The 25,386-nt window shown below is 43.8% G+C and overlaps 1 protein-coding gene across 7 annotated transcripts in view; it reads left to right on the forward strand.

Annotated features, from left to right (window-relative positions):
* The window catches only part of ppp2r2d (protein phosphatase 2, regulatory subunit B, delta), a 111,668-nt gene that overhangs the window by 77,236 nt on the left and 9,046 nt on the right, over positions 1–25,386 (forward strand). For all 7 annotated transcript variants that reach the window (XM_070876774.1, XM_070876777.1, XM_070876776.1 and 4 more), the window contains one exon: positions 14,947–15,111. In XM_070876774.1, coding sequence (XP_070732875.1) covers positions 14,947–15,111 — 165 coding nt within the window. The remainder of the gene's footprint in view (positions 1–14,946; positions 15,112–25,386) is intronic.

Below are 25,386 nucleotides of genomic sequence, written 5' to 3' on the forward strand. Positions count from 1 at the left end.
TATCCAAGTCACTCTGCAGCCTCATAGCATCCTCCTCGCAGCTCACACTGCCACCCAACTTCGTGTCATCCGCAAATTTGGAGATACTACATTTAATCCCCTCGTCTAAATCATTAATGTACAATGTAAACAGTTGGGGCCCCAGCACAGAACCTTGCGGTACCCCACTAGTCACTGCCTGCCATTCTGAAAAGTACCCGTTTACTCCTACTCTTTGCTTCCTGTCTGCCAACCAGTTCTCAATCCACATCAGCACACTATCCCCAATCCCATGTGCTTTAACTTTGCACATTAATCTCTTGTGTGGGACCTTGTCGAAGGCCTTCTGAAAGTCCAAATACACCACATCAACTGGTTCTCCCTTGTCCACTCTACTGGAAACATCCTCAAAAGATTCCAGCAGATTTGTCAAGCATGATTTCCCATTCACAAATCCATGCTGACTTGGACCTATCATGTCACCTCTTTCCAAATGTGCTGCTATGACATCCTTCATAATTGATTCCATCATTCTACCCACTACCGATGTCAGGCTATAATTCCCTGTTTTCTCTCTCCCTTTTTTAAAAATGGGGTTACATTGGCTACCCTCCACTCGATAGGAACTGATCCAGAGTCTATGGAATGTTGGAAAATGACTATCAATGCATCTGCTATTTCCAAGGCCACCTCCTTAAGAACTCTGGGATGCAGTCCATCAGGCCCTGGGGATTTATCGGCCTTCAATCCCATCAATTTCCCCAACACAATTTCCTGACTAATAAGGATTTCCCTCCATTCCTCCTTCTTACTAGATCCTCTGACCCCTTTTATATCCAGAAGGCTGTTTGTGTCGTCCTTAGTGAATATTGAACCAAAGTACTTGTTCAATTGGTCTGCCATTTCTTTGTTCCCCGTTATGACTTCCCCTGATTCTGACTGCAGGGGACCTACGTTTGTCTTTACGAACCTTTTTCTCTTTACATATCTATAGAAGCTTTTGCAGTCCATTTTAATGTTCCCTGCAAGCTTCCTCTCGTACTCTATTTTCCCTGCCCTAATCAAACCCTTTCACCTCCTGTGCTGAATTCTCAATTTCTCCCAGTCCCCGGGTTCGCTGCTATTTCTGGCCAATTTGTATGCCACTTCCTTGGCGTTTAATACTATCCCTGATTTCCCTTGATAGCCAAGGTTGAGCCACCTTCCCTTTTTTATTTTTGATGTCTCCCTTGTCATCAAATTTACTCTAAAGTAATTTTTTTAACTGATTTATTTTACTATTTTGATGTTGCCTTCCACACAGTCTTGGTGTAGAAATTGTGGTAAAAAAATCTACGCACTTTAACTGGTCGCCTGGGAGGTTCAGAGACTTGCGATTCTGGGCCTCTGTGTTGCACTGCATAGGGGCCTACGTATCCCAGGGACGTAGGCATTTCGCAAGCGGCCCTAGGATCACGTGGGCCGGTCCAACCAATCAAACTAGAGATATTCCCATTCATACATGTGGTGAGTTCCGTTTCTATGGCATCGCCATAAGTATGAATGGGAATACCCCCCAAAAATACACACACTTAAATTATGTATTTTTTTTGTAAATCATTTAAAATTAATCAAAATGGAATTTAATTAATTATTTCAAACCAAATAATTTTGAAAGATAAATTTACATATTTTAAAGGGTCTAAAAATAAACTTGCCTTATTTCACAGGTTTTAAAATGTTTAAATTATTGCAGAAAAAATATTTTTTCTGTCCTTTTTTAAAATCTAACACTGATTTAAAAACCAACTCTCCACCAGCATGTGCCCATTTCTATGAGATTTGTACGATCTGTCAAGAGGATTCTTGACAGATTTCAAGTTCCAGGTTTAGGCGCATGCACCGTGCATGCCTAAACCCGGAACTTGTGGGGCCCCTACGGGTGCCGTATACGCCCGTAAGGACCACGAATTCAGCTGCCTTGTCTTTGGAGTATTACCCCTCCAAATCACACACTAGCCTAGCTTGGACTTGCGTCATCTTTTGTTCAGAGTCACTGAGTCAGAATCCTGGAATTCTCTACCTAAAACCATTACTGCAAGGAATGTAGTGGTTCAAGGAGAAGGCCCACGACTATCCTTTATGGGCAACAAAGGCAAATGGTCAATAAATGTAGATTTCCCACATCATTCTGTAAGATTTCTAAATCTCTGGCATTAAATTTGACACTGAGACAATTCTTCTAAAACACTTGGAACAGTTTATTAAAAAAACACACACATGCACATCCACCTTAGTTACAACAGATACAATGAGGTTATAATAGAGTGATATACGTTACTTCCCTTTGGCTGGCTGGTTCAGGAGAGAGAGAAAAGTCTTTGGCTGAGTTCTTTTAAACCTCTCAAAGCCATTGTCTCTCCAAAAGCCTCACGATTAGACCTTGGTTCCAGGACAGGTACTTATTGGCTCTCCTCACACATGTGGCTATCTGGCCTGACTCAGCCATCTCATGGTTAATTTAAATAGCTTTCCAATACACAAAACCCATTCAGCAGCTCTGTGGACTTCCATTTTGTTTCTTTCAAAACTCAGCCCATGCTGGCAAACTGTGGGCTTTCATTTTGTTTCAACACAAACAGGCCTTTCCGTATAACCTTCACTTTTAACATTTATACATAGAATCAATTTTAATCATAAACATTTTATTCTTACAAACTCCCCACCTTGAGGGGGAAATATCCTTATTGACCCCTCATATGGTTTATCTCCTCAGGGATCACATATCATAAACATTGAGAGGGAGAGAAAGAAAAGTGAATGGCCTGACTTGGTCCCCACCTCATAAGGTGTAGGCCATGTAGGGGATTTATTATAGTTCAATCACATCTCTAGCAGAGACTCTCCCCTTCCTGTATCTTCAGTGCACCGTCTCTTCTCAAAGCACATGGATGTTCATGAGTCATGCTGCAGCTCCCGCTTCTCCATCTTCCCTCGGCTTCGGCCATGGCCGGTATCGTCCTGACAATCGTGAGGACAATGGTCTGTGGGAAACCAGATCAGTACAGCAGTTACTCTTTTTGGCAGTTTTTAACTGATTAATGTGAAACCACTTCTCGTACTTAATGCCCTTTTCCCCCGGAGCTGAATCAGATAAACCGTGGGGTTCAATCGGTCCGTAATCTTATGCGGTCCCCACCACCTGGGCTCAAAGGCAGCTTCATTTTCCCATAATTTGGAATCATTACTGAGTCTCCCACCTCATATTCAAAGGGACGTACTTTCTTGTCAAAGTACTTTTTAATTTGTCTTTTTGACTTCCCCAATTTGGTGTCCACAAATCGATTGATCTGATCGGTGTGATCTACCACTTGTTCCAGCCACTTGGAACTACATGTTTTCATTGTCAGGGGACTCATCCCTGTTAGTGTTAGCTGGCCTGATGTTCTCATGAGCCTCCCCGTCATGGCCTGATCTGGGGAGACCCCATGTTGTTCCATGAGGTGTGGACCTCATTGCCATTGAGCACATTGGCAACATGTTAGCCCATTGAGTGGGGTGGTCCGCACACAATTGTTTTAACATTAATTTGAGGGTCCTGTTCCCCCTTTCGACCCCTCCGGACGACTGGGGGAGGCGAGCAATTTGTAATTTGTGTTTTATCCCCAACATTTCCTGCAGGTGGGTAAAAATTTTACTGGTAAAGTGTGAACCTTGATCGCTGCCCACTTGTACTGGTACTCCCCACGTACAAAACACATGATTCAATAGTGTTTTGGCTGCTGTGATTGCCGTGTTGGAGCGGCAGGGGAATGCTTCGATCCGTTTAGTGAATTGATCCACCACCACTAGGGCATGCTGAAAATTGCCTTGCGCCTATAAAAATGGCCCAATGAAGTCTATCTGGAGGTGAGTCCATGGCCCTTGAGGTGGGGATGCGCTTTGAAGCAAGGCTTGGTTAGTGTATGCGGGAGGATTGTGTTGCGGGCTCGGTAGGCATCGTGCCATGTATTGGTTGATTGTTTCCCTCATGGAAGGCCACCAAGCTGTGAATGTTACCTTATAGAAGTTTACCAGGGCCGAATAGTGCCCTGCTGTGGGGTGGGAGTGGAAGAGGGAGAGCAGTTCCTGACCCACCTTTGGTGGAACACACACCACTGGACAGGCATTTGGCTTTCTTTTGAACATCAGCAACTGCTCTTCTGAGACCAAGTCAGTGGCTAGTATGGTATTGGGAGCCCAGGCTGTTGGTTGAGGAAGGGGTCTGCCTTCTTTGTGCCAGGTGCTTACAACAGCGTATGACCAGTATTGATGCTGCAGGGATTTTAATAGGTGATCTGTTGCGGAGGCCTTGCAGGGCTCAACAATTATATCCTCGGAAATTATATTCGGAAAGATAGACAAGAAGGGAAAGGAGGTGGGGTAGCTCTGTTAATAAAGGATGATAGGGCAGTTGTGAGAGACGATATTGGCTCTAATGATCAAAATGTTGAATCATTGTGGGTGGAGATTAGAGATAGTAAGGGGAAAAAGTCACTGGTGGGCGTAGTTTATAGGCCCCCAAATAATAACTTCACGGTGGGGCGGGCAATAATCAAGGGAATAATGGAGGCATGTGAAAAAGGAACGGCAGTAATCATGGGGGATTTTAACCTACATATCGATTGGTCAGATCAAATCGCACGGGGTAGCCTTGAGGAGGAATTCATAGAATGCATATGGGATTGTTTCTTAGAAAAGTATGTTACAGAACCTACAAGGGTGCAAGCTATCTTAGATCTGGTCCTGTGGAATGAGACAGGAATAATAAATGATCTCCGAGTAAAAGATCCTCTCCGAATGAGTGATCACAGTATGGTTGAATTTGTAATACAGATTGAGGGTGAGGAAGTAGTGTCTCAAACGAGCGTACTATGCTTAAACAAATGGGACTACAGTGGGATGAGGGCAGAGTTGGCTAAAGTAGACTGGAAACACAGACTAAATGGTGGCACAATTGAGGAACAGTGGAGGACTTTTAAGGACTTCTTTCATAGTGCTCAACAAAAATATATTGCAGTGAAAAAGAAGGGAGGTCAGAGAAGGGATAACCAGCCATGGATAACCAAGGAAATAAAGGAGAATATCAAATTAAAAACCAAAGCGTATCAGGTGGCCAAGGTTAGTGGGAAACTAGAAGATTGGGAAAATTTTAAACAGCAAAGAATGACTAAGAAAGCAAGAAAGAAAGGAAAGATAGATTATGAAAGTAAACTTGCGCAAAACATAAAAACAGATCGTAAAAGCTTTTACCGATATATAAAACGGAAAAGAGTGACTAAAGTAAATGTTGGTCCCTGAGAAGGGAGATTTAATAATGGGAAATGTGGAAATGGCTGAGACCTTAAACAATTATTTTGCTTCGGTCTTCACAGTGGAAGACACAAAAACCATGCCAAAAATTGCTGGTCACGGGAATGTGGGAAGAGAGGACCTTGAGATAATCACTATCACTAGAGGGGTCGTGCTGGACAGGCTAATGGGACTCGAGGTAGACAAGTCCCCTGGTCCTGATGAAATGCATCCCAGGGTAATAATAATATTCGTAATAATCTTATCAAAATTCTCTGGACTTTGGGGAGGTACCAGCGGATTGGAAAGCAGCTAATGTAACGTCTCTGTTTAAAAAAGGGGGCAGACAAAAGGCAGGTAACTATAGGCCAGTTAGTTTAACATCTGTAGCGGGGAAAATGCTCGAAGCTATCATTAAGGAAGAAATAGCGGGACATCTAGATAGGAATAGTGCAATCAAGCAGACGCAACATGGATTCCTGAAGGGGAAATCATGTTTAACTACTTTACTGGAATTCTTTGAGGATATAACGAGCATGGTGGATAGAGGTGTACCGATGGATCTGGTGTATTTAGATTTCCAAAAGGCATTCGATAAAGTGCCACACAAAAGGTTACTGCAGAAGATAAAGGTACACGGAGTCAGAGGAAATGTATTAGCATGGATAGAGAATTGGCTAGCCAACAGAAAGCAGAGAGTCGGGATAAATGGGTCCTTTTCGGGTTGGAAATCGGTGGTTAGTGTGTGCCACAGGGATCGGTGCTGGGACCACAACTGTTTACAATATACATAGATGACCTGGAAGAGGGGACAGAGTGTAGTGTAACAAAATTTGCAGATGACACAAAGATTAGTGGGAAAGCGGGTTGTGTGGAGGACACAGAGAGGCTGCAAAGAGATTTAGATAGGTTAAGCGAATGGGCTAAGGTTTGGCAGATGGAATATAATGTCGGAAAATGTGAGGTCATCCACCTTGGGGGAAAAAAAACAGTAAAAGGGAATATTATTTGAATGAGGAGAAATTACAACATGCTGCGGTGCAGAGGGACCTGGGGATCCTTGTGCATGAATCCCAAAAAGTTAGTTTGCAGGTGCAGCAGGTAATCAGGAAGGCGAATGGAATGTTGACCTTCATTGCGAGAGGGATGGAGTACAAAAGCGGGGAGGTCCTGCTGCAACTGTACAGGGTATTGGTGAGGCTGCACCTGGAGTACTGCGTGCAGTTTTGGTCACCTTACTTCAGGAAGGATATACTAGCTTTGGAGGGGGTACAGAGACTATTCACTAGGCTGATTCCGGAGATGAGGGGCTTACCTTATGATGATAGATTGAGTAGACTGGGTCTTTACTCGTTGGAGTTCAGAAGAATGAGGGGTGATCTTATAGAAACATTTAAAATAATGAAAGGGATAGACAAGGTAGAGGCAGAGAGGTTGTTTCCACTGGTCGAGGAGACTAGAACTAGGGGGCACAGCCTCAAAATACGGGGGGAGCCAATTTAAAACCGAGTTGAGAAGGAATTTCTTCTCCCAGAGGGTTGTGAATCTGTGGAATTCTCTGCCCAAGGAAGCAGTTGAGGCTAGCTTATTGAATGTATTCAAATCACAGATAGATTTTTAACCAATAAGGGAATTAAGGGTTACGGGGAGCGGGCGGGTAAGTGGAGCTGAGTCCACGGCCAGATCAGCCATGATCTTGTTGAATGGCGGAGCAGGCTCAAGGGGCTAGATGGCCTACTCCTGTTCCTAATTCTTATGTTCTTATGTTCTCTCTCCCCATCAATCGCAGCGTCCTTGTCTGCTCTGGAATTTCCCTCACTATGGGGACCCCCTTTTCTATGGGCTGTCATCTTTCCAATGAACCAGGGCTGGGATCGCTGTTTAAGGTATGACCAGAGCAGGCGTAACCAGGGCCCATGGACCAGGGCCTTAACGTCTATAGTACAATAGTTATTTTTGTGATCTCGAGGCAGGGAGAGCATGGTGTTTAATAGCATAGTCACTATCGGACCAAGTATTCATGGGTCTATCCGAGATCTCCTTTACAGCAGTTAGAAGTGCGGCGATTTCTGCATATTGTGAAGACTGTTGCACCTTCGCTGGATGGTTCTTTCTGGCAATACCACAGCATATCCAGTGTGAGGGGATCCTTCAATGTGATATGAGGACCCATCGATGTAGACATCTGGGGCACCCTGTATGGGCTCTTTCTGCACAGGATGGGTCTCAAAGTTAATCAGGGGTAACACATTCATGCGGGTCCCCCTCATAGATCAGAAATTGTGGCAGCAATGTGGTGGGTTTGGAAATGGTATCAATGTCTTGTTCCATAAATTCCAATGTCTATTTGCTGAGATGCTGCGAGGAAGCTAGCGAATCGCCAGGTTTCATCAGTAGTTTCAAAGGAGTGTGTCTGCTGTGCAGGACTGTAACCTGTAACCCAGTAATAAAAGTAGTGATGTACCGACCAGAAGACGGCCAGTAGGTGGCACTCGCATGCAGTATACGTCTTTTCTGCCCCCTGCAGAATTTGAGACGCATATGCAATTTGCTGTAGTCGATCAGCTCGCATTTGGCACAGAACTGCAGTGAGGCTTTGCTCTGTGGCCCCGACCTCCAAATGGAAGGGCTGCATGGGATCAGGAGGGATCAGACATGTGGCCTGTATCACTGCAGTTTTTAATTTAGCCACAGACTGGGTATGTCATCACCCTGCAGTTTTATTAAATCATACAGGGGCTTTGCACACTCTGCAAAACCTGGGATAAAGTTCTTTTGGTACCCCACCAAACCCAAGAATGATCGTAGGGCTGTTTTTGAAGTGGGTAATGGTAGTCACTGTATTATCGCCACCTTGAGAGTCGGGGAATGATCACTATGGAGAAATGGACACTCCTAGAAAGGTGACCCATTCTTTTACTAATTGAGCCTTAAGGGGATTCACCTTTAGTCCAGCCTGAGCCAACAACGTCAAAAGTTTGTGCAAAAGGGACAGGTGCTCCTCCATGCTGTCAGTTGCCAGCAGTAGGTCGTCTATGTACTGCAGCAAGCTGGTAGGGCGGGAAAAGTCTTAAAATTGCAGTCATTCTTTTGTGGAATATCATGGGGGCATTGTGGAACCCCTGAGGCAAGCATGTCCCGGTGTAGCTCTGGTCCTCAAATGTGAATGCAATTTGTACTGGTCTTCCCCTTTTAACAGGGATACTCCAGAATCCATTGGCGATTTCGAGGGTCAAGAAGTACTTGGAACCAGCAGGAATTTGAGATAATATGGTAGGAGTTTCTCTTGCTACTGGTGAGCAAATTGGTGTTACAGAATTTAACTTTCTGTCATCAATAGTCAGTCGCCAGCTGCTATCAGGCTTTTTAACTGGCCATGCAGGTGAATTGGTCGTGCAAGTGCTTGCCCTAAGAACACCCTGCTCGACTAGGGATTTTATATGGTGTCTCGGATGTAAGGGTGACTCTCCCTTGGGATGGGGTACTGTTTAGTGAATGAGTGGGCGGGGTCCCTCAATAGATTCCTCGCCTGCCATTTTTCCACAGTTGTGGCAAACACCGCTAGGCGTTTCTGAATTAGTTTTGCCACAGTTTCATTTTCGCTCCCTGGAGATTCATACACGGATGGCTTTTTAATAGCAAAAACTGAGTGAGCATCTGAAATTTCTATCATCCCTGTCTTACCTCTCATTCCCATCCAAACACAGTCCTGATTATAATCTATCACCGCGTCACACTGATCCAACACATCAGTCCCTAAAATTCCCCTTCCATCGGGGGTGGTCATCAGCATAGGTGCTGGGACCTTAGAGGTGAGGCCTCCCAACTGAAGTTCAGTGGCCTTCCCTGTATACACGGTGCTTGTATCACTGTTAAACCCTTTAAGGGTCATATAACCGTTGCCTGCCGCCGCATGGCATTCAGAGTATGGGGTGTGGATGATGATAACGGCTGAGCCAGTATCGATAAGCATAATCTGCTGTCTGCCCCCTTTTAAGACAACAAGGACTACTGGTCTCCCGCTACCATCACATCGGAACCCCACTTCCGACCAATCTTTGGGGGCAGAACCCAGTAATAGGGTCGATCCTGGAATGGGTCTCTCTAATGAGTGTGCATCGGCAATTGCGTGTACCAGTAAATGATTTTGCATCCTTCCCGTGGCAATTTGGGTTTGCATGAGGGTTATCAATTGGTCCAATCGTTGATCTGACCCAGAGGGCTTGGATTTGTCCCTTGGGAGGTATCTCTGCATTGCAACATGGTTCAGTGCTGGCCTGGGTCTGCTGCAGTCTTTTGCTAAGTGGCCTATCTTCTTACAATTAAAGCACTGTCCCTTAAAGGGGTAGTTTCGAGATCCCTCCACCATTGACACTGGTTTGTTTGCAGTGGGTGACTTCCCCTTTAACTGGTCTTCTACCCCCATCTCCCAGGCTCTTTGAGCGCTGGTCTCTATATCTGTCCACTGATTGGTGGGCCTCATGGCTATTCCCAGGGTGGTTTTAACTAAAGGATGGAGTTGAGTCAGGAACATCGATTTAAATTGTTCCTGATTCTTTCCTATTGTAGCATTTGTGGGTGCCTGGTTCTGCGTACGTTGATAGATATCGTATAGGCGATTACTGAAGGCTCCAGGGGATTCTTCTGGACGCTGTTTGATCTGATTTAAGCAGAGCCCCTAAGTTCAAGTTTTGGATCTGTAAATGGTTTAGGATCTTGGTCATGCATGTATCGGCCGCTGCAGCAGGCTGGAGGACTACTTCCGGCAGATTATCTTTTAGGGAAGTGGAACAGGCCAAGAAGAGGACTCATGTTAAGTGTCTCTCTCAACTCTGGGTGACCCCTCCTGAAATTTGCCCACCTCCTATTAACTTCCAGTGGGTTGTCCCCATCATTAATGGGCCCCAACTCGTAGCTACATGCCGTGGCGTCAGCACCAGGTATGAGCCGTGAGTCGGTATGATTACTGGTGATGCGACCGTGCATTTACGTCGTAAAGAAGTGGTTACTATGGCTACGGTTGGCTCTTGTGTCTCCAAGATATCCCATTCTACACCACTCTACTGGGGATTATACTGACATCCTACCTCTTCCCAACCTGTCTTCCCCATTGTCCTCTTCTGCTGTCTCTGTTATGGCTCCCCGTGCTTCTGCGGATACCAGGGCCTGCTGCTCCCCTAACTTACATTTTAGCCTCACTATTTCTCGTTGGCACTGGGAGTGATCTACCTCCCTATGTGGCTTCTTAATTACTTCCCTTAATGCCTCCCTAGCATCTTCTATCTCTTGCTGGAGCCTCAGGTTTTCCAATTTATATATTTTTTTAACTCTAATTTGTTTTCATTTGCTTCAACAATGGTTGCTGTGGCATTTAAATTTGTTGTGGCAATGAAGCTGCCTCTTTCTAATTGCTTAATACTGTGGTTTAATTGGCCAATTTCTTGTCTTAAATGCTGTATTTCTCCCTCTTTTAACTGCTTCACAAGTTGGAGGTCGTCTTCCTTTTGTTTTATATCTTCAATCTCTTTCTTTTCGTTGAATCTCTTTTACTTGCAATTCTTTCAAATCTTATCACTTTGGTATCCTTTCTCATTAATTCCTTAGCTCTCCGGGCACAATAAAATGCGCTAAAGGCCACGAGACAGTTTGGCCTTAGCTCTCCCTTATCTACTCTTTCCTGGATAAGTTCAACCATCTCCCCAAATGATGCAGGTTGACTCTCGTGGATGTGCCGTGCCTGTGCCTTTAGCTCTTCTGTGCCTTGTATCGGGAACATTTTGGACAAATTCTCCTGATAAACAAGCTCAGCATTTCTTTTTATTGTTGGCCTTCTGTCCATTTCCGATCCCTTCATCCTGTTCCAACCCACCCCACTTAAACAGTTACAACTATCGAGACGGCCGCTCCTTAAGACACAATTTCTCCTGATCCGTTTAATCTTTCAAGCTATACTTCGCAACACAGTTTAGAATCGCAACTCCCAGGATTTCCAATAGTTCAAAAGAATCATCAAAAAGCTGTCTCGCTAGTTGCCCCATTCTCCAATAATTGTAAGATTTCTAAATCACTGGCATTAAATTTGAAAGTGAGACAATTCTTCTAAAACACTTGGAACAGTTTATTAAAAAAACACACACATGCACATCCACCTTAGTTACAACAGATACAATGAGGTTATAATAGTGATTTTTTTTTTTTTAATTCGTAGCCAATCGTTCCAATTCTTTGTCAAATCACAAACGCCAGAGGTCACCTTGCACCTGTCAAGGATCACTCTGCGCCAATGCTCTTAGCCAAAAGGCCTAGAGCCACTGCACCGTTCCTGGAAGTACTGCAATACCAGGTTCGTGCCATGGAGGTGGATGGGTCAGGTCCCCCACACACCTCCGTGGAGGTGGATGGGTCAACCCTCCCCACCCACCTTAGTGATGTACGTTACTTCCCTTTGGCTGGCTGGTTCAGGAGAGAGAGAAAAGTCTTTGGCTGAGTTCTTTTAAACCTCTCAAAGCCATTGTCTCTCCGAAAGCCTCACGATTGGACCTTGGTTCCAGGGCAGTTCCCTATTGGCTCTCCTCAAACGTGGCTTTCTGGCCTGGCTCAGCCATCTCATGATTAATTTAAATAGCTTTCCAATACACAAAACCCATGCGACAGCTCTGTGGGCTTCCATTTTGTTTCTTTCAAAACTCAGCCCATGCTGGCAAACTGGGCTTTCATTTTGTTTCAACACAAACTGGCCTTTCTGTATAACCTTCACTTTTAACATTTATACATACATAGAATCAATTTTAATCATTAATAAACACTTTTATTCTTACATTCGCATCCAGGAACAAAACAAAATAGTGATTTTTAGTTTTGATACAGTAAACTTTATTACTCGTTCTGAATCAATAATAGAAAAAGAACTTAAACCTCTGTTGCTACTTGGCAGCATTTTCTTCCTCTTTCTCTTTTCCGTGCTCTTAAAAACAATAAAACAATTAAAAAAAACTTCGCGCCTTTAACGTGGTAAAACATCCCAAGGCACTTCACAAGAGCATTGTCAAACAAAATTTGACAGCGAGCCACATGAGATATTAGGGCAGGTGAGAGGTAGGTTTTAACAAGCGTCTTAAAGGAGGAAAGAGACTTAGAGAGGCAAAGAAGTTTAGGGAGGGTATTCCAGAGCTTTAGGGCCTTGGTAGCTGCCAATTGTGGAGCGATTTTTAAATCGGGCCTACTTAAGAGACCAGAATTGGAGGAGGGCGGATATCTAAGGGTTGTAGGGCTGGAGGAGGTAGGAGATTACAGACATAGGGGGAGGGGGCAAGGCCATGGAATGATTTGAAAACCAGGGTGAGAATTTTAAAATCAAGGCGTTGCTTAACCGAGAGCTAATATAGGTCAGCGAGCACAGGGGTGATGGGTGAACGGGATTTGGTGCGAGTTAGGACATGGGCAGCAGAGTTTTTGGATGACATTGAGTTTATGGAAGATGGGAGGCCAGTTAGAATAGTCAAGCCTAGAAGTAACAAAGGCTTGGATGAGGGTCTTGGCAGCAGATGAGCTGAGGCAGGGGTGGAGTCGGGCAATGTTATGGAGGTGGAAATAGGCAGTCTTAGTGATTGCATGAATATGTGGTCGGAAGCTCATCTCGGGTCAAATATGACATCAAGGTTGCAAACAATCTGGTTCAGCCTCAGACAGATGCCAGGGAGAGGGATGGAGTTGGCAACGAGGGAATAGAGTTTGTGATGGGGACCGAAGACAATGGCTTTGGTCTTCCCAATATTCCCAATAAACACAAAATTGGGCTTAAAGCAACAATTATTTGCATTTTTAATTTTGCAGCTAATTTATGAAGTCATGCATTACTTTTAATGTACATAGCCACATGTTAAATGAACTGGTCTTAGTCTTGCACGATTCTAGTTTTGATCCCTGGATTGCACTGAGGTAGCAAGTCTGAACCAGGAAGTAGTGGGAGTTCTGCAATTCAAATGTGAGGATAAGAGGGCTTGACCCAATACGTTCATAATTGAACAGGTAGCTAACCGTCCAGCGTCATGTATTAAGGCTTCTATATTAGTAACTTAGGCATGTTGGCACTCAAGTATATCACTCATTAAGTTAGCCTTTTCAGGTGAGAAAATTTGGGACACAAAATATGCACAGCAGCATAAATATTTAGAAAAGCCAAAGCACAAAAACTTTGTTTGTTTTCCAGTGGCACTTATTTTCTCTGAAATAGGTTTATAACTGTTTTAAGTTGCCCATGGAGACAATGTTAAAGCAAACTAGTGCACACATTGCAAAAGTAACCTTTTAATTTAAACTAGTGCGTGTTATAGTAACATCTGGATTATAAGCAACACAGGATATGTAATCTTTGGAAAGTCTCACTTGGTTTAATTTTTAAGAAGTGAGATGATATTGCTGAGCTTGCTTGTATGCAATACAATGTGCATCGAAGACTAAGGGCCCAACATTGCCTAAGTTGTTTATTCGGTGAACTGACCTGAAGCGCGTCGACTATGCGCGCTGGAAAGGGCGCCAGAAAAAAGGGGCACTATCCTGGCCGCTCTTAATAATCCCTGAAGTCGTGGCGTGGCGTGCAAATTGAAGGGGAGGCGGAGCAACAGCCCAGCGCAGAAAGCACTGCCGGCACCTGCGCGCATGCTCCTGCCCTCCCAGCGCGTCCTGTGGGCTGTGAGCAGGACCCGATGCTCGCAGCCCCTATCCCCAGCCAAAGGGACGCCCGATCTCGCCGCACCCTATCCCCGGCCGAGTGGCCTCCCGCACCGGCCAGCCGGCCCACTGAGTTCCCGGGCGAGGTAGTACTTTGGTTCTATTTTTTATTTAATGGCTGTGCTTGAGACTTTTGATTGGGGTGGGGGGGCGAGGCTGGAGGAGAGGAGAGAAGTGTTTTGTATACCAGCATATCTCTCTCTCTCTCTCCCTCTCTCTCTCTGGCTTAAACCCCCTCACCCCCGTGATATCGCGGCCAGCATCTCTCATTTCTCCGGTAGGATTTACTTCATTTTTATTAGTATTTTAATTGAGCTTTTCCTTGCAATGTTTGGTGCTTGATTGTTGGGGTCCTCTCCAGTTCCTTTCCCTCTCCTCCTCTATCCCTGCCCTAACTTCTGCCGATTGTGCGCTACTTTTTCTTCACCGCCCGCAAGGTTTTTCAGAGCTGGCCACATACGCTGACCTAAGTCGATTTGGAGTACGTTTTTGCTGGCCAAAATGGCATTAATGGCCAAAACTGGCGTAAGTGTCTGGGAACGCCTCTTTTGGGGGAAAAAACTGATCTCAAAAAAAATCGTACCAAACTGACTTATTCTGGAGCAAATTGTTTGGGGAAAATGGCATTTTTCAACTTACGCCAGAAAAAACAACTTCCTCCAAAAAAATTGATGCAAGTCATGGCCAAAATTGGACCCTAAATATTAGTGAATTCTTTATTTCCTTTTCTTCTGAACATACTGAGTAATCATTGTGCAACTAATAATGTTCTGAGCTTTAGTAATTTTGCTGCCTTCCCATCTTGCCTGCCTTTAATGTATTTCATATATCTAATATAAATTGTATAGATGTATGTATAACTTTTAAATTGTACAATTAAATGTGACCTCACTTAATTAAACTTTTCCTTAACAAACTTTACTAAAGACATTGTAGATATTAAACCTGCCAACATGGAAGAGCTGACAGAAGTTATTACAGCAGCAGAATGTCATCCACATCAGTGCAACGTGTTTGCCTATAGTAGTAGTAAGGGAACAATACGACTGTGTGATATGCGTGCTGGCGCTCTATGTGACAAACATTCAAAATGTAAGTATTCACTATCTAGCTGGTAAGCTGCACAAATTATGTACTTCACCTATAGTAATGCCTAGACTTGTTTTTAATTTGATTAGCCATTGTGTATTTCTGTTAATGGCCTGTTTTTAAAAAAAAAAATTTAAAAAAATGTCTTGCCTCAACAAAACCAAATTCTGCAAACTGTTCTGACACACCCAACTGATTATCTGCTCCATTCTTACCATAATTGTTGCTAAATACTTGCATTCTCAGTCCCCTCAAATCCTGAGAATCCTGAAACTTGGTGATGGTATGCTTATGATGTCAGCCCACCTAAGGCCGACTCCATTTTGACCTCTTATTTCCTCTCAGTCTTGCTTTCAGTGAGAACCGACTTTAAGTTTCTTTAGTTCTTTTAAAAACATTAATAATTTGAATATTTGTAAAATCACTTAAAGAAACATTAAAGCTACATCCCTCTGACAGCAGGAACCCGTAATTTGTTTCTACATGCCAGGCTGACAAAAGCCTCATCTACCCAAACCTGACCTACCATCAACTGCTGATTCTCATTCCCACCCGACCACTTGCCCCCTTCCTCCCACGCTAGGCACGAAAAAGTGACACATATTCTGAGCATTGGCAATAACTCCTATACATTTGGAAGATCTCCAAACGTTCCCTTACCCTAATTTGCTCTCAACCAACGAAAATAATCAAACCCCAAAAGGTTCACATAGGCGCCAAAGTGGAAAGCTGAAGCATGAAGAGCTGACAACATGTCTGCATTTAAATACAATGGCCCGGATTTTGCGTTGTTGATAACCGGTCTAACCGCGCTCACTGTTATTATGGAATACTTCTAAAGTACGCACATGCACAGTTAAATGCGGAAATCCAGAAGTTGCAGTCAGAGTTACTACGTTCCACCATAGACTACATTATAACAGTACCTCGCCAATAGACTCGGCATTGAAATCCATGTAAGGGCATGAAGTTGCAGTACTTAACCCACAAGTTACCCACTAAACATGCCAGAAAAAGTTAGGGCTGGTGCATTCAGTTGTAAATGAATTTTTAACAATTTAATATGTCATAATTACTTCCCAATAACTTCTCTGACACTCAAAATGTAATTTTTGTAAGTGAAGTCTCGTTCCTTAAGAATTTATTTAGTGTTGGAGATTTCTTTTTTTTTTAAATTAGCATTAAAAAATTAACATGTGGGCAAATTGTTGCGGTGCAAAAACTATAGCGCTGTAATAGAGGGGGATTTCAACTACCTTAATAACTGGGAAAAAGGTAGTGTGAATGGTACAGAGGGTGCGGAATTCCTAATTTAGCCAGTATGTAACAAGCCCAACAAGGGAGGGGGCGGTTCTGGACTTGGTTTTGGAGAATGAAGAGGGGCAGGTGGAAGGGGTATCAGTGGAAGAGCATTTTGATGCTAGTGATCATAATTCAGTAAGATTTAGGGTAGTTATGGAAAAGGACAAAGGGGGAACCAGGAATAAAAATTCTCAATTGGGGTAAAGCAAATTTTGCTCAGCTGAGATGGGATTTGGCCAAAGTGGACTGAAAACAGCTACTTGATGATAAATCAGTGTCAGAGCAGAGGGAGGCATTCAAGGAGGAGATCCTGAGGGTACAGAGCAACTATGTTCCCCTTTTTTTTAAAAAAAGGATGGGACTAACAAATCTCGAGCCCCCTGGATGTCAAGGGACATACAGGGCAAGATAAAGAAAAAAAGGGAAGCTTATGACAGACTCAACATTGCAGAAACTCTAGAGTATATGTAGTGCAGAGGTGCAATTAAGAAAAGATAATCAGGAAAGCAAAGAGAGCATAAAAGAATGTTAGCAATTAAAATCAGGGAAAACCCAAAGATGTTTCATAATTACATTAAGAGTAAGAGGCCTAACTAGAGAAAGAGTGGGGCCAATTAGAGACCATAAAATAAATCTGTGTGGCAGCGGAAGACGTGGGTAGGATTCTTAATGAATACTTGGCATCCTTTTTCACAAAAGTGAGGGGCAATGCAAACTTTGCAATGAGGGAGGAGGAGTGTGAAATATTAGATGAGATAAATATAGTGAGAGGAAGTATTAAGGGGCTTAGCAGTTTTGAAAGTGGATAAATCCCCAGGCCCGGATGAAATATATTCCAGGCTAAGAAAAGCAAAAGAGGAAATAGCAGAGGCTCTGACCATCATTTTCCAATCCTCTCTGGCTACAGGTGTGATGGTGGAAGACTGCTAATGTTGTACCTTTGTTTAAAAAGGGAGAAAGGGATAGACCAAGTAATTACAGGCCAGTCAGCTTAACTTCGGTGGTGGGAAAATTATTGGAAAAAATCCTGAGGGACTGGATAAATCTTAATTTGCAAAGAGATGGATTAATCAAGGACAGTCTGCATGGATTTGTCAAGGAAAGGTTGTGTCTGACTAACTTAATTTAATTGAATTTTTTGAGGAGGTAACCAGGAGGGTCGATGAAGGTAGTGCGTATGATGTAGTGTTTCTGGATTTTAGCAAAGCTTTTGATAAGGTCCTACATGGCAGACTGGTCATGAAAGTAATAGCCCATGGGATCCAGGGCAAAGTGGCAAGTTGGATCCAAAATTGACTCGGAGGCAGGAAGCAAAGGGTAATGGTTGATGGGTGTTTTTATGACTGGAAGGCTGTATCCAGTGGGGTTCCGCAGGGCTCAGTACTAGGTCACTTGCTTTTTGTGGTATACATCAATGATTTAGACTTCAATGTATGGACTATGATTAAGAAGTTTGCAGATGACACTAAAATAGGCTGTGTGGTTGATAATAAAGAAAGCTGTGGACTACAGGAAGATATCATTGTACTGGTCAAGTGGGCAGAACAGAGGCAAATGGAATTCAATCTGGATAAGTGTGAGGTAATGCATCTGGGGAGGTCTAACCAGGCAAGGGAATGGTACGACACTGAAAAGTGTAGCAAAACAAAGGGACCTTGGCGTGCAGGTCCACATCCCTGAAGGTAGCAGGCTAGGTAGATAAGGTAGTTAAGAAGACATATGGAATATTTGCCTTTATAAGTCAAGGCATGGAATACAAGAGCAAGGTGGTTATGCTTGAACTATATAAAACACTGGTTAGGCCATAGCTAGAGTACTGTGTGCAGTTCTGGTCACCACCTTACAGGAAAGATGTGATTGTTCTGGAAAGGGTGCAGAGGAGATTTACAAGAATGTTGCCTGGACTGGATCTGGAAAGATTGGAGATGCTGGGTCTGTTTTCTTTGGACCAGGGGAGGTTGTTTCCCCTGGCAGAGAGGTCAACAACCAGGGGGCATAGATTTAAAGTAATTGGGGGGAGGTTTAGAGGTGATATGAGGGGAAATTTCTTCACCCAGTGGTGGGGGTGTTGAACTCATTGCCTGAATGGGTGGTAGGGGCAGGAACCCTCACCACATTTAAAAGATACTTGGATGTGCACTTGAAGTGCCGTGATCTACAGGGCTAAGGACCAAGAGATGGAAAGTGGGATTAGGCCGGATAGCTCATTGTCAGCCGGCACGGGCATGATGGGCCAAAATGGCGTCCTTCCGTGCTGTAAATTTTTATGATTTTATATATAGGCCCTGAAATTGCAGTGTCTTCAACCCGTCGTATTCTCTTTGAAAGGCACCGGGAGTTGCGCATGTGTGTAATCTGGAACTTGCGATCTGTCAAGATACGTCTTGACAGATCATCCGAACCAACTAAAGAAATAAACATTGCTGGCGCAGTTAGGCTGTTTGCCCAACAACTGCACAGCAATTGCAAATGCAACTCTTAAAGCATGCATAGGGCCTGCTTTCATTTGTGTAAGGGTACATGTAAGGCTTAAATAAAAAAATTTAAAATCCAAAATTATGCACATACACTTTAAAATGAGTTTATGCAAATATTGGCCCGGATTGAGATGTTTATAATTATTTGTCAAAAGATTAAATTTTTATTGCGTTTGGTGCAATGAAGGGACTTGTGAATGAAATTGCAAATCAATACATTTATAATCATTAGATCTGTAATTTCTATAACCGAGTGACTGCTGCCAAGACCGGAAGCTGTGCGTTCTGCGCATTAATCTGGAAGCTGATATCGATGATGTTTCTGCTTTTTTCCCAAAGGCCTGCTCTGTTCCTGGCACTTTTTCCGTGAGTCCCGAAGGCCCGCTCCCTTCCCGGCATTTTTTCCGTGAGTCCCGAAGGTCCGCTCCATGTTCCCGGTATTTTTTCCCCAGGTCACGAGTCCCGAAGCAAACAATCAAAAAAACACTGAGAATGCGCATGTGCAACTACTTCAACTTTGTTGCCAGCAGTCACGTCCATTATATAATTATTTGGGGATTCCATTGCATATCATTAGGGAATTCCCTTATGAATGATTGCAATGGAATCTTCCATTGTCATTGGAGGACTGGGACCACATGCTCCCAGGAACACTTCCAAACTGCCTGCATCTGTGAGATCCGTGGGCCTTTATGCTGCTTGGGGGCCCGAAACTGTGCAGCCTGGATGCCTGCAGTTACATTCGTATATTTCGCAGGTCAGAGGTGTACTCCAGAACCCAATTTCTAGGCTTTTTAAAAAAACTTTTTGTGTCTCTTATCTCCCCCTCTCTCAATCTCATATTTCTTTCCCTCTCTTTACTTTCTGTACATAATTTAAATCTAATTTCTACTTCCTGGTTTAGACTTTGCATGTCTCCGTGAGAATTCTTAAATCTGATTGGTTGAAGTGCCTTCTTGTTGTTTTCCTGCTCATACTGCTACAGCTCCCTTGTAGAGTGTGCTGCGCTGGATCAGAAACCCAATGACAGCAAGTCTCCGCTCAAAAGCCCGTGAAAACACTGGGATGCGTCAGTGCAGTGAACGGCAAGCGCCGTTTCTTCGCTGCTGACAGCAAAATCCGTCCCATTAAACTGTGATTGCCCTCTGTGATTCTCTTCAGGCAGAATTCCTTTGCTAGTGTGCAGGTCGTACCTAAATCTCGGTTTTGCATTTACAAATACAAGTATGGGGTTCTCTATTGGAATCTTGTATTTATACCTCCTGAGGATGACAAGTGAAAAAGGGATGCCAGTCAACTCAAGTTGTACTACAGGCATGTTTGTTGCACCATCAACTACCCTCCAAGCTGCATTTTGTGATTGAGGTCATTGTATTTCAAGATGTCAAAGCAATAGTGCCTCAGGAGGATGTGCTACATCAGAGAGGCTGTGACAGATTTATGCTGTGTGTTTGACATATACTTCCAACCATGTTCCAGCACAGACATGGCATTGACAATGACGTTGATGATGACGCTCAATTTCTACATGTCAGAACCTTCCAAGCAGCCATGGGACACCAGCCACATCGGTCGGCTGCCCACAAGTGTACTTTGTTGACACAGGAGACAAAAAGAAAGATCTGCTCCATAATAAATGAATATTGAAGCCTCAGCGGATCGATCTAATTCTACAGTCGCCATATAACTGATGCATGGTTTGCGAAACCCAGTCAAGTGATCTTTGGCCCTATGGCCAATCAATATTATTGTGAATTTTTTAACGTGTTGAGATTCCCGGAATGTAGGAATAAACGGGTCTTTTTCAGAATGGCAGGCAGTGACTAGTGGGGTACCGCAAGGTTCAGTGCTGGGACCCCAGCTATTTACAATATACATTAATGATTTAGATGAAGGAATTCAATATAGTATCTCCAAGTTTGCAGATGACACTAAGCTGGGTGGCAGTGTGAGCTGTGAGTAGGATGCTAAGAGGCTGCAAGGGTGACTTGGACAGGTTAGGTGAGTGGGCAAATACATGGCAGATGCGGTATAATGTTGATAAATGTGAGGTTATCCACTTTGGTGGCAAAAACAGGAAGGCAGAATATTATCTGAATGGTGACAGATTAGGAAAAGGGGAGGTGTAACGAGACCTGGGTGTCATGGTACATCAGTCATTGAAAGTTGACATGCAGGTACAGCAGGCGGTGAAGAAGACAAATAGCATGTTGGCCTTCATAGAAAGAGGATTTGAGTATAGTAGCATGGAGGTCTTACTGCAGTTATACAGGGCTTTGGTGAGGCCACACCTTGAATATTGTTTACAGTTTTGGTCTCCTAATCTGAGGAAGGACATTCTTGCTATTGAGGGAGTGCAGCGAAGGTTCATCAGACTGATTTCCGGGATGGCAGGACTGACATGAAGAAAGACTGGATCAACTGGGCTTCTATTCAATGGAATTTATAAGAATGAGAGGGATCTCATAGAAACATAAAATTCTGACGGGATTGGACAGGTTAGATGCAGGAAGAATGTTCCCGATGTTGGGGAAGTCCAGAACCAGGGGTCACAGTCTAAGGATAAGGGGTAAGCCATTTAGGACTGAGATGAGGAGAAACTTCTTCACTCAGAGAATTGTGAACCTGTGGAATTCTCTACCACAAAGTTGTTGATGCCAGTTCGTTAGATATATTCAAAAGAGTTAGTTGTGGCCCTTACAGCTAAAGGGATCAAGGGGTATGGAGAGAAAGCAGGAATGGGGTACTGAAGTTGCATGATCAGCCATGATAATTGAATGGTGGTGCAGGCTCGAAAGGTCGAATGGCTTACTCCTGCATCTATTTTCTATGTTTCTATGGGATGGGGGGTGGGGGTCATGCCCCACATAGTCTGCTCACAACTTACTCATGAACTGTAAGGTATACAACTCCCTCAATATGCAACTTATGTGTGACTATGAACACAGAATTATGAATATCAGTTCTCGCTACCCTGATAGCAAAGGTGCCTGAATTATTTAATTCAGGAAGAAGATTGCAAAGTTAGCTGCTTGGAGACCAAGTACACCTGTTTTAGCCAAGGCTATTGATACCTGTCAGATCCTGGAAAAGTATTGTTACAGCCAGCCATATGCAGTTATCAGGATCATCACTGAATTTGCCATAGAGATCTTAAATGAACCCTTCACGTGCTTTGACCGTTCAGGGCCATGCTGCAATACAGTGCTGTGAAAATCTAATCATTGTGGTGTATTACATGCTGCAATTTTGCCCTATAGGTTCCCTTAGATCAAACATCACCCAAGACAATAGCTCCAGATACACACCTGCTTAAGTGCTGTCAAGTATTTTGTGTGTGTGTGTATATCAGAATCATAGAAATTTACATCATGCCTGAGCCGGTCAGAAAAGAGCTAATCCCACTTTCCAGCTGTTGGTCCATAGCCTTGCCGGTTACGGCATGTCGAGTGCACATCCAAGTACTTTTTAAAAGTGATGAAAGTTTCTGCCTCTACCACCCTTTCAGGCAGTGTGTTCCAGACCCTCACCACCCTCTGAGTGAAAAATTTCTCCTCAACTCTCCTCTAATCCAAATACTTTAAATCTATGCCCCCTGATTATTCTCTGCTAATAATAATAACTTTTATATAGCGCCTTTTAACGTAGTAAAATGTCTCAAGGCGCTTCACAATTAGTCTTACAACACATTAGATATTGACGAGGGAGGGAAAGAGAGAAAAAACAGGAGAAGGAAGTGTAAAAGAAGTAAAAGACTCTGGTCTGAAGCAGCAGCCAAAATGCGCACGCAGATAGACACAGGCGAAAAAAATGAGAGAAAATTCAAATTGCATTGTAAATAATACAATAAGGATTGTACAAATTAATCTGTATAATACAGATTAATTATAATTAAACAAAATTAAGTAATATATAGAAAAATTATACGTTAAGTTAAAATTAGAAAATCAGCAATTGAAGCAAATTAATTGTTTTTAGCTTTCTTTAAAATTCATTCCGTGTCCATTGGTTCTTCCATATTAATTGAATCAATCACCGCCCTCCATCTTTGTGATGTCATAATGTCATTACTTTTTATTTCTCATTTTGTCCCCAAAACGGGTCCGTTGAGGCTAGTTTTTTAAACTCCCTTCAGCTGCTCCGGGATCGAGCTGCCTCCATTGTCAGGGAGCAGCTTTTTTTGAAACTCCCTCCAGCTGCTCCAGGCTCGAGCTGCCTGACTCTGCTAAGGGAAATAGGTGCTTCCTATCCACTCGATCTAGGCACCTCATAATTTTATATACCTCAATTAAGTCTCCTTTAAGCCTCCTCTGCTCCTAAGAAAACAACCCAGCCTATCCAGTCTTTCCTCATAACTAAAATTCTCCAGTCCTGGCAACATCCTCATAAATCTCCTGTACTCTCTCCAGTGCAATCACATATTTTCCATAATGTGATGACTAGAACTGTACACAGTAATCTAGCTATGGTCTAACTAGTGTTTTGTACAATTCTAGCATAACCTCTTTGCTTTTATAAGAACATAAGAAATAGGAGTAGGCCATTTGCCCCCTCGAGCCTGCTCTGCCATTCACTAAGATAATGGCTGATCTTCCACCTCAATTCCACTTTCCTGCACTATCCCCATATTCCATAATACCCAAAAAATCAATCAATCTCTGTCTTGAATATATTCAACGACTGAGCCTCCACAGCCCTCTGGGGTAGAGTTCCAAAGATTCACCACCTTCTGAATGAAGAAGTTTCTCCTCATCTCTGCCCTAAATAGCCGACTGTTGTTCAGAGTCTGTGACCCCTGGTTCTAGACTTCCCCCAACCAGGGAAAACATCCTCCCTGCACCTATCCTGTCAAGCCCTATAAGAATTTTGTAAGTTCTATGCTTCAGCTAATAAAGGAAAGTATCCTGTATTGCTTCTTAACCACCTTATCTACCTGTCCTGCTACCTTCAGGGATCTGTGGACATACACGCTGAGGTCCCTCTGTTCCTCTACATTTCTCAGTATACTACCATTTATTGTTAGTCCTCCTCCACAAATGCATTACCTCACACTATCCCAGATTGAGTTCCATTTGTCACACTTCTGCCCACCTGAGCAGTCCATTGATCATCATCATCATAGGCAGTCCCTCGAAATGAGGACAACTTGCTTCCACACCAAAAAAGGATGAGTTCACAGGTGTTTCAATGAAGGACCTAATATTCTGGATCTCGAACTACATGTTGAAGAGTGGAAGATGCCTGTGCGTGGATTTTTTTAATGTGTGGTGGCCGTTGCACATCAGCCACCACACGGGCTTGACACACCTCGGTCTTGGTCCAGTGGCAAGGATTAACCAAGACGACTGGAGACCTGCTCTGCTGCACGGACCTAGTGCGCGCACATGTCGCAGTGTGGGCTGGCCCGTGCTGCCTCTGGCCCCAAACTCACGCCTCTCCTGGGCCCCGATCACATCCCTTCACAGTCTCTCGCTGCTCCTTCACCCCGACCTCGCCGCTCCTGCTGTATCTGCCCACGCTCCAATCACCGACCTGGATCTTGATGACGTCACTCTTCGCTGCTGTCGCCCTCCTGCTGTCGCGCTGCTCTCTGAAGTGCCATGCCGCCCATGGCCGCCGCTCGACACTCCTTTTATGGCTCCAACCTGCCGCTGGTGTTCCCATGCAGGTCGAGGCCGCCACGCTGCGCATGGCCGCCGCTCCTTTTATGGCCCCGACCTGCGTGAGTCTTTTGATATCTTCCTACTGTCTACACCTATCTTCCTCACCATCAACCACACGGCCAATTTAGGAACATCTGCAAACTTCTTAATTATGCGCCCTAAACTGAAGTTTAAATCATTGATATAGCCCACAGAAAGCAGGGGATCTAGTACTGAGCCCTGTGAAACCCAATTTCCAATCACAAAAACACCCATCGACCATTACTCTTTGCTTCCTGCCACTGAACCAATTTTGGATCCAACTTGCCACTTTTCCTTGGATCCCATGGGCTTTTACTTTTTTGACCAACCTGCCATGTGGGACTTTGTCAAAGGCCTTGCTAAAATCCATGAGAACTACATCAAATACACTATCTTCATCAACCCTCCTCGTTACCTCCTCAAAAAATGCAATCAAGTTAGTCAGACATGACCTTCCCTTCACAAATCCAAGCTAACTGTCCTTGATTAATCCTTGACTTTCTAAATGATGATTTATACTAAGTAGAATGGGGGCAGAAGCAAAAGATACAAAGAAGAAAAGTAAAAGTGGAGGGCAGAGAAACCTAAAGCAAAAAGGACCACATTACAGAAAAATTCTAAAGGGGCCACGTGTGTTAGAAAGACAAGCCTGAAGGCTCTGTGCCTCAATGCGAGGAGTATTCGGAATAAGGTGGACGAATTAACTGCGCAGATAGCAGTTAACGGATATGATGTAATTGGCATCACGGAGACATGGCTCCAGGGTGACCAAGGCTGGGAACTCAACATACAAGGGTATTCAACATTTAGGAAAG

This window comes from Pristiophorus japonicus, chromosome 3, assembly GCF_044704955.1.
Source record: "Pristiophorus japonicus isolate sPriJap1 chromosome 3, sPriJap1.hap1, whole genome shotgun sequence".
NCBI lineage: Eukaryota > Metazoa > Chordata > Chondrichthyes > Pristiophoridae > Pristiophorus > Pristiophorus japonicus.